Source organism: Salvelinus alpinus, chromosome 21 (assembly GCF_045679555.1).
Source record: "Salvelinus alpinus chromosome 21, SLU_Salpinus.1, whole genome shotgun sequence".
NCBI lineage: Eukaryota > Metazoa > Chordata > Actinopteri > Salmoniformes > Salmonidae > Salvelinus > Salvelinus alpinus.
Genome location: NC_092106.1, coordinates 44,476,323 through 44,490,272, shown reverse-complemented (window position 1 = coordinate 44,490,272; position 13,950 = coordinate 44,476,323). Strand labels below are relative to the sequence as shown.

General features: G+C 45.8%; 1 protein-coding gene and 1 long non-coding RNA gene across 2 annotated transcripts in view; one reads left to right on the top strand and one right to left on the bottom strand.

Moving 5' to 3' along the window:
* lekr1 (Leucine-, glutamate- and lysine-rich protein 1) overlaps positions 1-13,950 on the top strand; it is a 203,473-nt gene that overhangs the window by 145,030 nt on the left and 44,493 nt on the right. Inside the window, exon 8 of the mRNA XM_071357976.1 lies at positions 6,027-6,230. Within this exon, the coding sequence (XP_071214077.1) occupies positions 6,027-6,230 (204 nt within the window). The remainder of the gene's footprint in view (positions 1-6,026; positions 6,231-13,950) is intronic.
* On the bottom strand, positions 11,073-13,128 carry LOC139548641 (uncharacterized). The gene is made up of 3 exons (XR_011669740.1): positions 12,937-13,128; positions 12,711-12,838; positions 11,073-12,627 (listed from the first exon to the last, which is right to left on the bottom strand). It is a non-coding gene; the product is annotated as an uncharacterized lncRNA (long non-coding RNA).

Sequence of the window (13,950 nt, the reverse complement as noted above, 5' to 3'; positions counted from 1 at the left end):
ACTTGATTTGATTCATGGGGATGTCTGTCCGACGTGGTGTCATATGTACTTATCTAGGGAAAACAGGTGTCCCATCACCTGTCCGGTCTGTTATGTTCCTCCCCCTGGGGCTGAGAGGGGAGAGAGGAAGGGGGAAATCACTTCCCCATCCATAAAGGTAGATAGGAACTCCCTGAGCAGGTAATCTCTATGACAGGGTGTAAATGAGATGGGAACCTCCTGAGCAGGTAGTCTCTATGACAGGGTGTAGATGAGAGACTCCCTGAACAGGTAGTCTCTATGACAGGGTGTAAATGAGAGACTCCCTGAACAGGTAGTCTCTATGACAGGGTGTAAATGAGAGACTCCCTGAGCAGGTAGTCTCTATGACAGGGTGTAAATGAGAGACTCCCTGAACAGGTAGTCTCTATGACAGGGTGTAAATGAGAGACTCCCTGAGCAGGTAGTCTCTATGACAGGGTGTAGATGAGAGACTCCCTGAACAGGTAGTCTCTATGACAGGGTGTAAATGAGATGGGATCTCCCTGAGCAGGTAGTCTCTATGACAGGGTGTAAATGAGATAGGAACCTCCTGAACAGGTAGTCTCTATGACAGGGTGTAGATGAGAGACTCCCTGAATAGGTAGTCTTTATGACAGGGTGTAGATGAGAGACTCCCTGAGCAGATAGTTCTATGACAGGGTGTAGATGAGAGACTCCCTGAACAGGTAGTCTTTATGACAGGGTGTAGATGAGAGACTCCCTGAACAGGTAGTCTCTATGACAGGGTGTAGATGAGAGACTCCCTGAACAGGTAGTCTCTATGACTGGATGTAAATGAGAGACTCCCTGAACAGGTAGTCTCTATGACAGGGTGTAAATGAGAGACTCCCTGAACAGGTAATCTCTATGACAGGGTGTAGATGAGAGACTCCCTGAACAGGTAGTCTCTATGATAGGGTGTAGATGAGAGACTCCCTGAGCAGGTAGTCTCTATGACAGGGTGTAGATGAGAGACTCCCTGAACAGGTAGTCTCTATGACAGGGTGTAAATGAGATGGGAACTCCCTGAGCAGGTAGTCTCTATGACAGGGTGTAGATGAGAGACTCCCTGAACAGGTAGTCTTTATGACAGGGTGTAGATGAGAGACTCCCTGAACAGGTAGTCTCTATGACAGGGTGTAGATGAGAGACTCCCTGAACAGGTAGTCTTTATGACAGGGTGTAAATGAGATGGGAACTCCCTGAGCAGGTAGTCTCTATGACAGGGTGTAGATGAGAGACTCCCTGAACAGGTAGTCTCTATGACAGGGTGTAAATGAGAGACTCCCTGAAGAGGTAGCCTCTATGACAGGGTGTAGATGAGAGACTCCCTGAGCAGGTAGTCTTTATGACAGGGTGTAAATGAGATGGGAACTCCCTGAGCAGGTAGTCTCTATGACAGGGTGTAGATGAGAGACTCCCTGAACAGGTAGTCTCTATGACAGGGTGTAAATGAGAGACTCCCTGAAGAGGTAGCCTCTATGACAGGGTGTAGATGAGAGACTCCCTGAGCAGGTAGTTCTATGACAGGGTGTAGATGAGAGACTCCCTGAACAGGTAGTCTTTATGACAGGGTGTAGATGAGAGACTCCCTGAACAGGTAGTTCTATGACAGGGTGTAGATGAGAGACTCCCTGAACAGGTAATCTCTATGACAGGGTGTAGATGAGAGACTCCCTGAACAGGTAGTCTCTATGATAGGGTGTAGATGAGAGACTCCCTGAGCAGGTAGTCTCTATGACAGGGTGTAGATGAGAGACTCCCTGAACAGGTAGTCTCTATGACAGGGTGTAAATGAGATGGGAACTCCCTGAGCAGGTAGTCTCTATGACAGGGTGTAGATGAGAGACTCCCTGAACAGGTAGTCTTTATGACAGGGTGTAGATGAGAGACTCCCTGAACAGGTAGTCTCTATGACAGGGTGTAGATGAGAGACTCCCTGAACAGGTAGTCTTTATGACAGGGTGTAAATGAGATGGGAACTCCCTGAGCAGGTAGTCTCTATGACAGGGTGTAGATGAGAGACTCCCTGAACAGGTAGTCTCTATGACAGGGTGTAAATGAGAGACTCCCTGAAGAGGTAGCCTCTATGACAGGGTGTAGATGAGAGACTCCCTGAGCAGGTAGTTCTATGACAGGGTGTAGATGAGAGACTCCCTGAGCAGGTAGTTCTATGACAGGGTGTAGATGAGAGACTCCCTGAGCAGGTAGTCTCTATGACAGGGTGTAAATGAGAGACTCCCTGAACAGGTAGTCTCTATGACAGGGTGTAGATGAGAGACTCCCTGAGCAGGTAGTCTCTATGACAGGGTGTAGATGAGAGACTCCCTGAACAGGTAGTCTCTATGACAGGGTGTAAATGAGAGACTCCCTGAGCAGGTAGTCTCTATGACAGGGTGTAAATGAGAGACTCCCTGAACAGGTAATCTCTATGACAGGGTGTAGATGAGAGACTCCCTGAGCAGGTAGTCTCTATGACAGGGTGTAGATGAGAGACTCCCTGAGCAGGTAGTCTCTATGACAGGGTGTAGATGAGATGGGAACTCCCTGAGCAGGTAGTCTCTATGACAGGGTGTAGATGAGAGACTCCCTGAGCAGGTAGTCTCTATGACAGGGTGTAAATGAGATGGGAACTCCCTGAGCAGGTAGTCTCTATGACAGGGTGTAGATGAGATGGGAACTCCCTGAGCAGGTAGTCTCTATGACAGGGTGTAGATGAGAGACTCCCTGAGCAGGTAGTCTCTATGACAGGGTGTAAATGAGATGGGAACTCCCTGAGCAGGTAGTCTCTATGACAGGGTGTAGATGAAAGACTCCCTGAACAGGTAGTCTCTATGACAGGGTGTAAATGAGATGGGAACTCCCTGAGCAGGTAGTCTCTATGACAGGGTGTAGATGAGAGACTCCCTGAGCAGGTAGTCTCTATGACAGGGTGTAGATGAGATGGGAACTCCCTGAGCAGGTAGTCTCTATGACAGGGTGTAGATGAGAGACTCCCTGAACAGGTAATCTCTATGACACGGTGTAGATGAGAGACTCCCTGAGCAGGTAGTCTCTATGACAGGGTGTAGATGAGAGACTCCCTGAACAGGTAGTCTCTATGACACGGTGTAGATGAGAGACTCCCTGAGCAGGTAGTCTCTATGACAGGGTGTAGATGAGAGACTCCCTGAACAGGTAGTCTCTATGACAGGGTGTAGATGAGAGACTCCCTGAACAGGTAGTCTCTATGACAGGGTGTAAATGAGAGACTCCCTGAACAGGTAGTCTCTATGACAGGGTGTAAATGAGAGACTCCCTGAGCAGGTAGTCTCTATGACAGGGTGTAGATGAGAGACTCCCTGAACAGGTAGTCTCTATGACATGGTGTAAATGAGATGGGATCTCCCTGAGCAGGTAGTCTCTATGACAGGGTGTAAATGAGATAGGAACCTCCTGAACAGGTAGTCTCTATGACAGGGTGTAGATGAGAGACTCCCTGAATAGGTAGTCTTTATGACAGGGTGTAGATGAGAGACTCCCTGAGCAGGTAGTTCTATGACAGGGTGTAGATGAGAGACTCCCTGAACAGGTAGTCTTTATGACAGGGTGTAGATGAGAGACTCCCTGAACAGGTAGTCTCTATGACAGGGTGTAGATGAGAGACTCCCTGAACAGGTAGTCTCTATGACTGGATGTAAATGAGAGACTCCCTGAACAGGTAGTCTCTATGACAGGGTGTAAATGAGAGACTCCCTGAACAGGTAATCTCTATGACAGGGTGTAGATGAGAGACTCCCTGAACAGGTAGTCTCTATGATAGGGTGTAGATGAGAGACTCCCTGAGCAGGTAGTCTCTATGACAGGGTGTAGATGAGAGACTCCCTGAACAGGTAGTCTCTATGACAGGGTGTAAATGAGATGGGAACTCCCTGAGCAGGTAGTCTCTATGACAGGGTGTAGATGAGAGACTCCCTGAACAGGTAGTCTTTATGACAGGGTGTAGATGAGAGACTCCCTGAACAGGTAGTCTCTATGACAGGGTGTAGATGAGAGACTCCCTGAACAGGTAGTCTTTATGACAGGGTGTAAATGAGATGGGAACTCCCTGAGCAGGTAGTCTCTATGACAGGGTGTAGATGAGAGACTCCCTGAACAGGTAGTCTCTATGACAGGGTGTAAATGAGAGACTCCCTGAAGAGGTAGCCTCTATGACAGGGTGTAGATGAGAGACTCCCTGAGCAGGTAGTTCTATGACAGGGTGTAGATGAGAGACTCCCTGAACAGGTAGTCTTTATGACAGGGTGTAGATGAGAGACTCCCTGAACAGGTAGTCTCTATGACAGGGTGTAAATGAGAGACTCCCTGAGCAGGTAGTCTCTATGACAGGGTGTAAATGAGAGACTCCCTGAACAGGTAATCTCTATGACAGGGTGTAGATGAGAGACTCCCTGAGCAGGTAGTCTCTATGACAGGGTGTAAATGAGATGGGAACTCCCTGAGCAGGTAGTCTCTATGACAGGGTGTAGATGAAAGACTCCCTGAACAGGTAGTCTCTATGACAGGGTGTAAATGAGATGAGAGACTCCCTGAGCAGGTAGTCTCTATGACAGGGTGTAGATGAGAGACTCCCTGAACAGGTAATCTCTATGACACGGTGTAGATGAGAGACTCCCTGAGCAGGTAGTCTCTATGACAGGGTGTAGATGAGAGACTCCCTGAACAGGTAGTCTCTATGACAGGGTGTAGATGAGAGACTCCCTGAACAGGTAGTCTCTATGACAGGGTGTAAATGAGATGGGAACTCCCTGAGCAGGTAGTCTCTATGACAGGGTGTAAATGAGAGACTCCCTGAACAGGTAGTCTTTATGACAGGGTGTAGATGAGAGACTCCCTGAACAGGTAGTCTCTATGACAGGGTGTAGATGAGAGACTCCCTGAACAGGTAGTCTCTATGACAGGGTGTAAATGAGAGACTCCCTGAACAGGTAGTCTCTATGACAGGGTGTAGATGAGAGACCCCCTGAACAGGTAGCATCTATGACAGGGTGTAGATGAGAGACTCCCTGAGCAGGTAGTCTCTATGACAGGGTGTAGATGAGAGACTCCCTGAACAGGTAGTCTCTATGACAGGGTGTAGATGAGAGACTCCCTGAGCAGGTAGTCTCTATGACAGGGTGTAGATGAGAGACTCCCTGAACAGGTAGTCTCTATGACAGGGTGTAGATGAGAGACTCCCTGAGCAGGTAATCTCTATGACAGGGTGTAGATGTGATGGGAACTGCCTTAGCAGGTATTGTCCATTACAGGGTGTGTGTGAGTGTGGCTCAACTTATTACATCCTCTTCCTCAGCCACGCCCCAGGAACAGGAAGTGGCTCTGAGACAGTGACTCTTTCCAGGAAGTCCTTGTTTTAGTGAGGTGAGGAATGGTCTGTAACACTTGACAGAAACACCACACTGATGGTGTGTGAAGGGAACACTTGTCTCTTATGTAATGTGAGACACTTCTAACCTCTTATCAGCACGTGCTGCGTACCGTGCTATCAGGGTAGAAACACGTACCTGCCCAACAGAGGCCACTGTAGGAGATGCGATATGCCACTGTCACCGTTCCTGTCCTCCCTGTGCACGGCAGCCCTATGGGTATTGGAATCTCCTGAACACAAAACAGATAGCTTTTATACACAAGTGGCAGCCCCACCCTTGATTACCAATTGCCACCACCTGAGACTGGCAGAGGCTGTGTTCACAACAATAACTGTTCCATCCAGTTACATTAGGCCTGTATGTTTTCTGCTTCTTACACACTATGACTCCCCCTCCTCCTCTTCTTCCTCCTCCCCCCCTCCTCCTCTTCCCCCCCTCCTCTTCTTCCTCCTCCCCTCCTCCTCCTCCCTCCTCATCTTCTTCATCCTCTCCTCCTCCTCCTTCACCTCCTCCTCCCCCTCCTCCTCTTCTCGCTCCTCCTCTCCTCCTCCTTCACCCCCTCCCCCTCCCCCTCTTCCACCTCCCCCTCTTCCACAGGCTGTCCCAAGAGCTCAGGGAGAAGGAGGAAGGCTGGCTGTCATGCCAATGCAGGTGTGACTCTCTACAATCACAGCTGTTGGCATGTCAACAGAGAGAGGAGGAGGCAACCCGGAAGTACTCTGTGGCTGAGCAAGAAGTGGACGCTCTGAGGAGAAAACTAGAACACGCCCAACAGAAGAGCAAAGACCTGAGGAGAGACAGGTGGGTGTGTGTGTGTGTGTGTGTGTGTGTGTGTGTGTGTGTGTGTGTGTGTGTGTGTGTGTGTGTGTGTGTGTGTGTGTGTGTGTGTGTGTGTGTGTGTGTGTGTGTGTGTGTGTGTGTGTGTGTGTGTGTGTGTCTGTATACGTATGATTTCCTCATACCTTAATGACCTTGTTTATGTGAGAAGCATAATCACACCTGTATGAATGTCTATGTTTGTTATCTCACCTGTTTATCCGAATATTACCACATGTGTCTGTTTGTGTCAGATCACATGTACACCTGTGTTTTATTCCCATCTGTATTCCCATTCTCCCTCTTGTATATCCCCAGTCCCAGGTGTCTACTTGTCTGTCAGTACATGATTCACCACTGTGTGTGCGTGTGTGTGTGTGTGTGTGTGTGTGTGTGTGTGTGTGTGTGTGTGTGTGTGTGTGTGTGTGTGTGTGTGTGTGTGTGTGTGTGTGTGTGTGTGTGTGTGTGTGTGTGTGTGTGTGTGTGTGTGTGTGTGTGTGTGTGCGATCTCACCTGTATACGTACCTAGGGTCCTGTTTCACCTGGTATCGTTGCAAGTCCATTTACACCTGTCATTAGTCACCTGTTTGTGTGTAAACTGTCCTGTACACATCTCATATTCCCACCTATTTAATGTCTAGCAGGTCTACTCAGCTCTGTGTATATGTAGTTGTGCCTCGGTTAGTGCTCTGCTGGGCTCAATCCCACATTGTGGGTAATTCATATTTTCAGTTTTACTATTAAAAGGAACATTCCATCAGAATCCAAGTCACACACTGTGAGCTGAACTGAGCTGAGATGTCCCCTGGGTTATAGAACTGACCACACACCAGTCCTGGCCTCACCACACACCAGTCCTGGCCTCACCACACACCAGTCCTGGCCTCAACACACACCAGTCCTGGCCTCAACACACACCAGTCCTGGCCTCAACACACACCAGTCCTGGCCTCAACACACACCAGTCCTGGCCTCAACACACACCAGTCCTGGCCTCAACACACACCAGTCCTGGCCTCACCACACACCAGTCCTGGCCTCAACACACACCAGTCCTGGCCTCAACACACACCAGTCCTGGCTTCAACACACACCAGTCATGGCTTCAACACACACCAGTCCTGGCTTCAACACACACCAGTCCTGGCCTCAACACACACCAGTCCTGGCCTCAACACACACCAGTCCTGGCCTCAACACACACCAGTCCTGGCTTCAACACACACCAGTCCTGGCTTCAACACACACCAGTCCTGGCCTCAACACACACCAGTCCTGGCTTCAACACACACCAGTCCTGGTCTCAACACACACCAGTCCTGGTCTCAACACACACCAGTCCTGGCCTCAACACACACCAGACCTGGCCTCAACACACACCAGTCCTGGCCTCAACACACACCAGTCCTGGCCTCAACACACACTATCAGGCCACATGTCACCCCTTGGTTTGGAAACTGTGTGTGAGTGTGCATGCATATTGTTTGTGTTGGATTTTGAAGCTAAACCCATAAAACCCAAGGTTATTTTATTTAACTAGGCAAGTCAGTTAAGAACAAATTCTTATTTACAATGACGGCCTACCAGGGAACACTGGGTTAACTACCCTGTTGAGCGGCAGAACGACAGATTTTTACCTTCTCAGCTCAGCTCGATTCAATCCCGCAACCTTTCGGTTACTGGCCCAACGCTTGAACCACTAGGCTACCTGCCATCCCGTTCTACTGAAACTAAACCTCTAAAACCCAAGGTGTTCTGCTGAAACTAAACCTCTAAAACCCAAGATGTTCTACTGACACTAAACCCCTAAAACCAAATGTCCTGAGCTGTATGCAGTGGCTGGACATATTACACTACTGGGACATGGGCCCATTCTGTTATGTAAGGACAGAAACCACCTTGGCTGGGGGACTCTGTCCAAATCCAAGCCCTCCTATCCCCCTCCCTGAGAACCTTCTCCATATCGACTCGTAGTGAAAGGATCACATGGTTGTAAATAATATGGTGGAAACTTCACTTAGCTTTCCAGAGGAACGTGTATTATCATAGAGGAAGAAGTCAAAATACATGAAACTGAGAAAAGAAATGGGCACTTCCTGTGACCTCAGATGAACTGAGCTGTAGCTTGTGTGTTTGTGTGTGCGTGTGCTTACTACCCCAGAGAGGAAAAAGAGGAACCCTGACTGTACTCACCCTGTGTCCTTACCACAAACACGCACGCACGCACGCACACACACACACACACACACACACACACACACACGGCATGCAATGTCTGAGCACACAGCAGCAGACAAACAGTCACTCCCACACCAACAAGATCTCATAGTTTTCCTTCGAAATTCGATGTATTATCTATTTTTTACGCATTTATTCTGCGTGGTTACGGACTGAAAGGTTATGGTTTGGGGAAGGTTTAAAACAAAATGATTAAAAGTAATGCGCTAGGTGTCATCAGTATTCATACACAGTAAATTTTAAAGTGTTAAATCAACACTTTTAAGTGTTAAATTTATCACTGTCAGCGAGTACATATGGTCCCACTCTACACAGGGTAAAAAGTACACTGATCAAAGTGTTACATTTGTAGTGTTGATTTAACACTGAGGAGTGCAAAAAGTTAACACTGCACCACACTGGCCGGTGTTGATAAAATGTAACACTAAGAGGTAATCAACACGTTGAGTGTTATAGTGACACTCACTAGTGTTGATCTAGGGTGACTGCTATTAGAGTAAAAATGTGTTTACTCTATTCAGTGTTAATTTATTTATTCTTCCCCCATGTAAATAGGAATTATATTTTGTAAAAGCACTTGGAATTTCACAATAAACTCAAGCAAAGCTGTCTCAACATTCAAATATGTTTCTCACAACCTAACCATAAGTCTCAGCCCTGGCTTAAACTGTTATCAAGTGAGAGTAGGGGACAATGTAGTCCAAAAAAATCCCTTGCTCCAGATGACATGAGCAAATCAAAAGGTTTGTGGTACATGATGTCATTTACATGAAATACTTTGTATGGGGGACTTTTCTTCAAAACAACTTTAAATGCATGCAAAAGATCATCAAAAACATAAGGTTTCAAGAGCTGACCCAACCCCCAAAAAAACATTTTCCTCTTTCAGAACATTAAGCCTTAATTTTGTAAAATGACTACTTCACCACATATGACCAAATCAAGAGGATATTTCTATACCGTGGTGCTATACCGTGGTGCTATACCGTGGTTCTATACCGTGGTGCTATACCGTGGTGCTATACCGTGGTGCTATACCGTGGTGCTATACCGTGGTGCTATACCGTGGTGCTATACCGTGGTGCTATACCGTGGTGCTATACCGTGGTTCTATACCGTGGTGCTATACCGTGGTTCTATACCGTGGTTCTATACCGTGGTGCTATACCGTGGTGCTATACCGTGGTTCTATACCGTGGTTCTATACCGTGGTGCTATACCGTGGTTCTATACCGTGGTGCTATACCGTGGTTCTATACCGTGGTTCTATACCGTGGTGCTATACCGTGGTTCTATACCGTGGTGCTATACCGTGGTTCTATACCGTGGTTCTATACCGTGGTTCTATACCGTGGTGCTATACCGTGGTTCTATACCGTGGTGCTATACCGTGGTTCTATACCGTGGTTCTATACCGTGGTTCTATACCGTGGTTCTATACCGTGGTGCTATACCGTGGTTCTATACCGTGGTGCTATACCGTGGTGCTATACCGTGGTTCTATACCGTGGTTCTATACCGTGGTGCTATATCGTGGTGCTTTAGCCATTTAACTGACAAAATGTTTGTGTGTACGGAGACATTCAACTTGGCAGCAATCTCCTGTCTTTCTGTCAGCTCATTGAGCCTCGACATCTTCCCTGGACCTATAGCTAGTCTATCCTGTCTTTCTGTCAGCTCATTGAGCCTCGACATCTTCCCTGGACCTATAGCTAGTCTATCTTGTCTTTCTGTCAGCTCATTGAGCCTCGACATCTTCCCTGGACCTTTAGCTAGTCTATCCTGTCTTTCTGTCAGCTCATTGAGCCTCGACATCTTCCCTGGACCTTTAGCTAGTCTATCCTGTCTTTCTGTCATCTCATTGAGCCTCGACATCTTCCCTGGACCTTTAGCTAGTCTATCCTGTCTTTCTGTCAGCTCATTGAGCCTCGACATCTTTCCTGGACCTTTAGCTAGTCTATCCTGTCTTTCTGTCAGCTCATTGAGCCTCGAAATCTTCCCTGGACCTATAGCTAGTCTATCCTGTCTTTATGTCAGCTCATTGAGCCTCGACATCTTCCCTGGACCTTTAGCTAGTCTATCCTGTCTTTCTGTCAGCTCATTGAGCCTCGACATCTTCCCTGGACCTTTAGCTAGTCTATCCTGTCTTTCTGTCAGCTCATTGAGCCATGACATCTTCCCTGGACCTTTAGCTAGTCTATCCTGGCTGAACGTTTCTCAGTTATACGCCATGTCATTTTTTTGTGTTTCTTGACTAAGGTCATAGTGACATTCTTAAAACTCTTCGGTTGCTTTTTTGAATAAATTATGTTTTGCCTCGTAGCGCATACACCACGAGTGAAGAATGGGCCCAATATTCCTTATACAACGAGGATACTGTATCATGAAGTGGGGTTTCGGTAACAGATTTCTATCAGGAAACAAATACTTGAAAAGCCTAGGATGTTCAGCAATTAAGTGTTTCAGTATAGATAGTCATGCCCTCTGTTAGTATAGGAGAAAACACAATATTTACAAGTTGTAGTAGTAACAGAAGAAGCTGCCAGTATTTATCATCTTTCTGTTACAGATCACCAAATATCAATTGCAAATTACGGAGAAGACACCAAGACTGAATAACATTTAGTCCCAAATCATTGGTCCCATCATCCATTTTGAGTACAGCTGGACGATTCCTCCTCTCTGTGTAGCTATAGTGACATGAACTCTACACATCTTTAGGAGTCACAAAGTTCACTTCTATATACTGAAACACAAGTTACCTGAAATTGTGCAACTCCTTCTAAAACGTCATGCATTTTATCAACAGACAAATGGTCTGTACTATTGAAGTACTGCAGAGAGTTCAATAAGCAAGCATTGTTCACACCGTACACATGAGGTAGTGTTGGGTTTGACTGAATAGTTTAACAATGGTCTGAGTGCATGTGTTTTGTTCGTAAAGTCACTCTTGGGTCATCCTCAGAGAACACAGTTTGAAAATCCACTTTCTCAGTGAGGCAAAAACGGCAACAATAAAAAGCACTAAATGATTCCACAAAACCAAACAGGGAATGTATAGCAAGATTATCTCCAGTGACTTGGACAATGCTGCCATATATACGACCACTGAAGAAGGGAATTTCACTACCCTCAGTCTCAAGCACTTTCAAATCACTCACTATTGGCTTAAGAATGGAATCAAATCCATCAGTTAAGGTCCTGGGTATGGAAAAGTGCACATAAGTTATTATTTACCAAAATTGAATTAAACTTTGGGGTAAAATTTCTCAAAGCAAAGTATACACCTCCCAACTTGTGAGTAGCCTTTTTTGATCCCAATGAATTAACAGTCTCAAAGTCATCATAAAAGAGTTGAATTTGCAATGCAAAAGGATGTCTCTTCATGTATAGTCCATCTTCCAAATCAAAGTAAACTCCATCTTTAAAACGATGCCCCGAGTTAAACGGGCCACTTGTGTTTGGGTTCTTCAAAATGTCTGGAGAATTGGAATGTATGAAAATGGATGTTGTTAGATAATGGTACAACCTGGTTACAAATAGAACTAGAAGGAAAAATCAGCATTACTTGGCTGATTATCAACGGCTGTATTAGCATTCAAGTTAGCATTTAACAGAATTGGACCGTCTCCGGAATGTGCCCTGTTCAAATGCTGCCTGAAAATGTACTAAATACACAACAACAATCTGCTTGACCACATTTTAGTCCAGGAGTTCTACCAGGGTACATTCCATGCCTCAACTTGAGATGCCTTACGAGCAAGTTGGTACTTTCATGACTAGCATTATATCAGCATCAGTGCAGGAGTCTAGCTCTGAGCTCAACAACCCTTGGAGTCTCCTTAACCTTCCCAATGTCTATGTTGTACACAGTTGTCTGTACGAAGGTGTACATGTTGCACAGCATTGTACTGTAAGCAGTACCAAAAACAAAAGTGAGTCTTGAAAAGCTCATCGAAGGCACCACGAGCGCTCGTTGACTTGCACGCTAAGGCTCGCTTGTCCAGGATGATGAAGTAAGGCTCGCTTGGTCCAGGATGATGAAGTAAGCATGGATGCTGCTCTTCCTGGTCCCGACTGCAAGAAGATATGGTTGGCGGCTCTGGTCAATCGCATCAAGGTGCTCCTGGATACTGGTTCCTGCCTGAAGACGACAAAAACATTCACCATCATTAGTTCATCATAATGGCTGCTGCACTGTCTAAGAATAAGAATGTCAATACAAACCTTTTGGAATATCACAAGATGCTGTTCAGCTTGGCATGCAGACATCTGGCCTGGTCTTTTGTGGCCTTGTGATGAAGGAGGAATGAAATGGAGCAGGAGAAGGATGAAGGAAAGGCCACCATCCAATCCTAAACAAAGAGATCCTGATTAAAATAGTAAATTCCATCAGTGACATTAACATTTCAGAGTTATTTGAAATATAAATGATAAATTAGGATCATCTAACCGTCGGTATTCGTGTCAGCTCCCTCATCAACTGCAGATTCTGCCATCTGGATCAGCTCCTGAAGTTCATCTCTCTGAGTGGTCTTGCTTAGGGTCTTGCTTAGCATGACGATCTTTTGCTTGAATGTAGTTGGCCACCTCTCCAAAAACTTGTCTGACGTTCCCTCTCCAAATAGCAACATAAAATCCTGTTCAATCTGAAACAAATAGGACAAAAACATTTCACTTCACACCTCCAAACAGAGTTTGAGTAAATCACCAGGATACACGTCAATTGAACTACTATTACTGGCCAACCTAAATTGGCATCTAGAGATTAATAAACACAATTTATACATACAATTGTTTTAAAATTATACTTAAAACTGTTTTTAAAAAAGTATTATCAAGCCCTTTACATCCGGAATGTGTGGAAATGCAGTTTAACAAAGCTTGAAAACACCAAGATCTGTCCGTGTCACCACAAAACACCAAGATCTGTCCGTGTCACCACAAAACACCAAGATCTGTCCGTGTCACCACAAAACACCAAGATCTGTCCGTGTCACCACCTCCTCAAACACATCCCCATAAACTTCAGTTCCAGACCCATCATACAGCTTCGCCTCTGATAAACTAGTAAGTGGGATCTCAAATTTCAGGAAAGCTGTGACAAATATTAAAACAACAACCTACAATTAGAATTGCAATCGTAATGTGAAGCGTAATCAGACGGACTGGTATGAAAACAATATATTTATTTCCAATCACAAATTAAACATTTACCTCCAATCAAAAGGTTTTCAAGTGTCAGGTCAATGATCTTGGCATATTTTTCGTCACCATTGAATTTCACCCTGATCAGCATGACTAGGTCTGAAAGCAGTTAATGGTACGAAATAAGGCCAACATGGAATCATGACACGTTATATAAGGATGACTACAAACATTTTCACCAATACTCCTTTACTTAGCAATGCTAATTTCAAAGTCTATTATGAAAATATTGGATCATGACAGCAACTTGTCTGATATT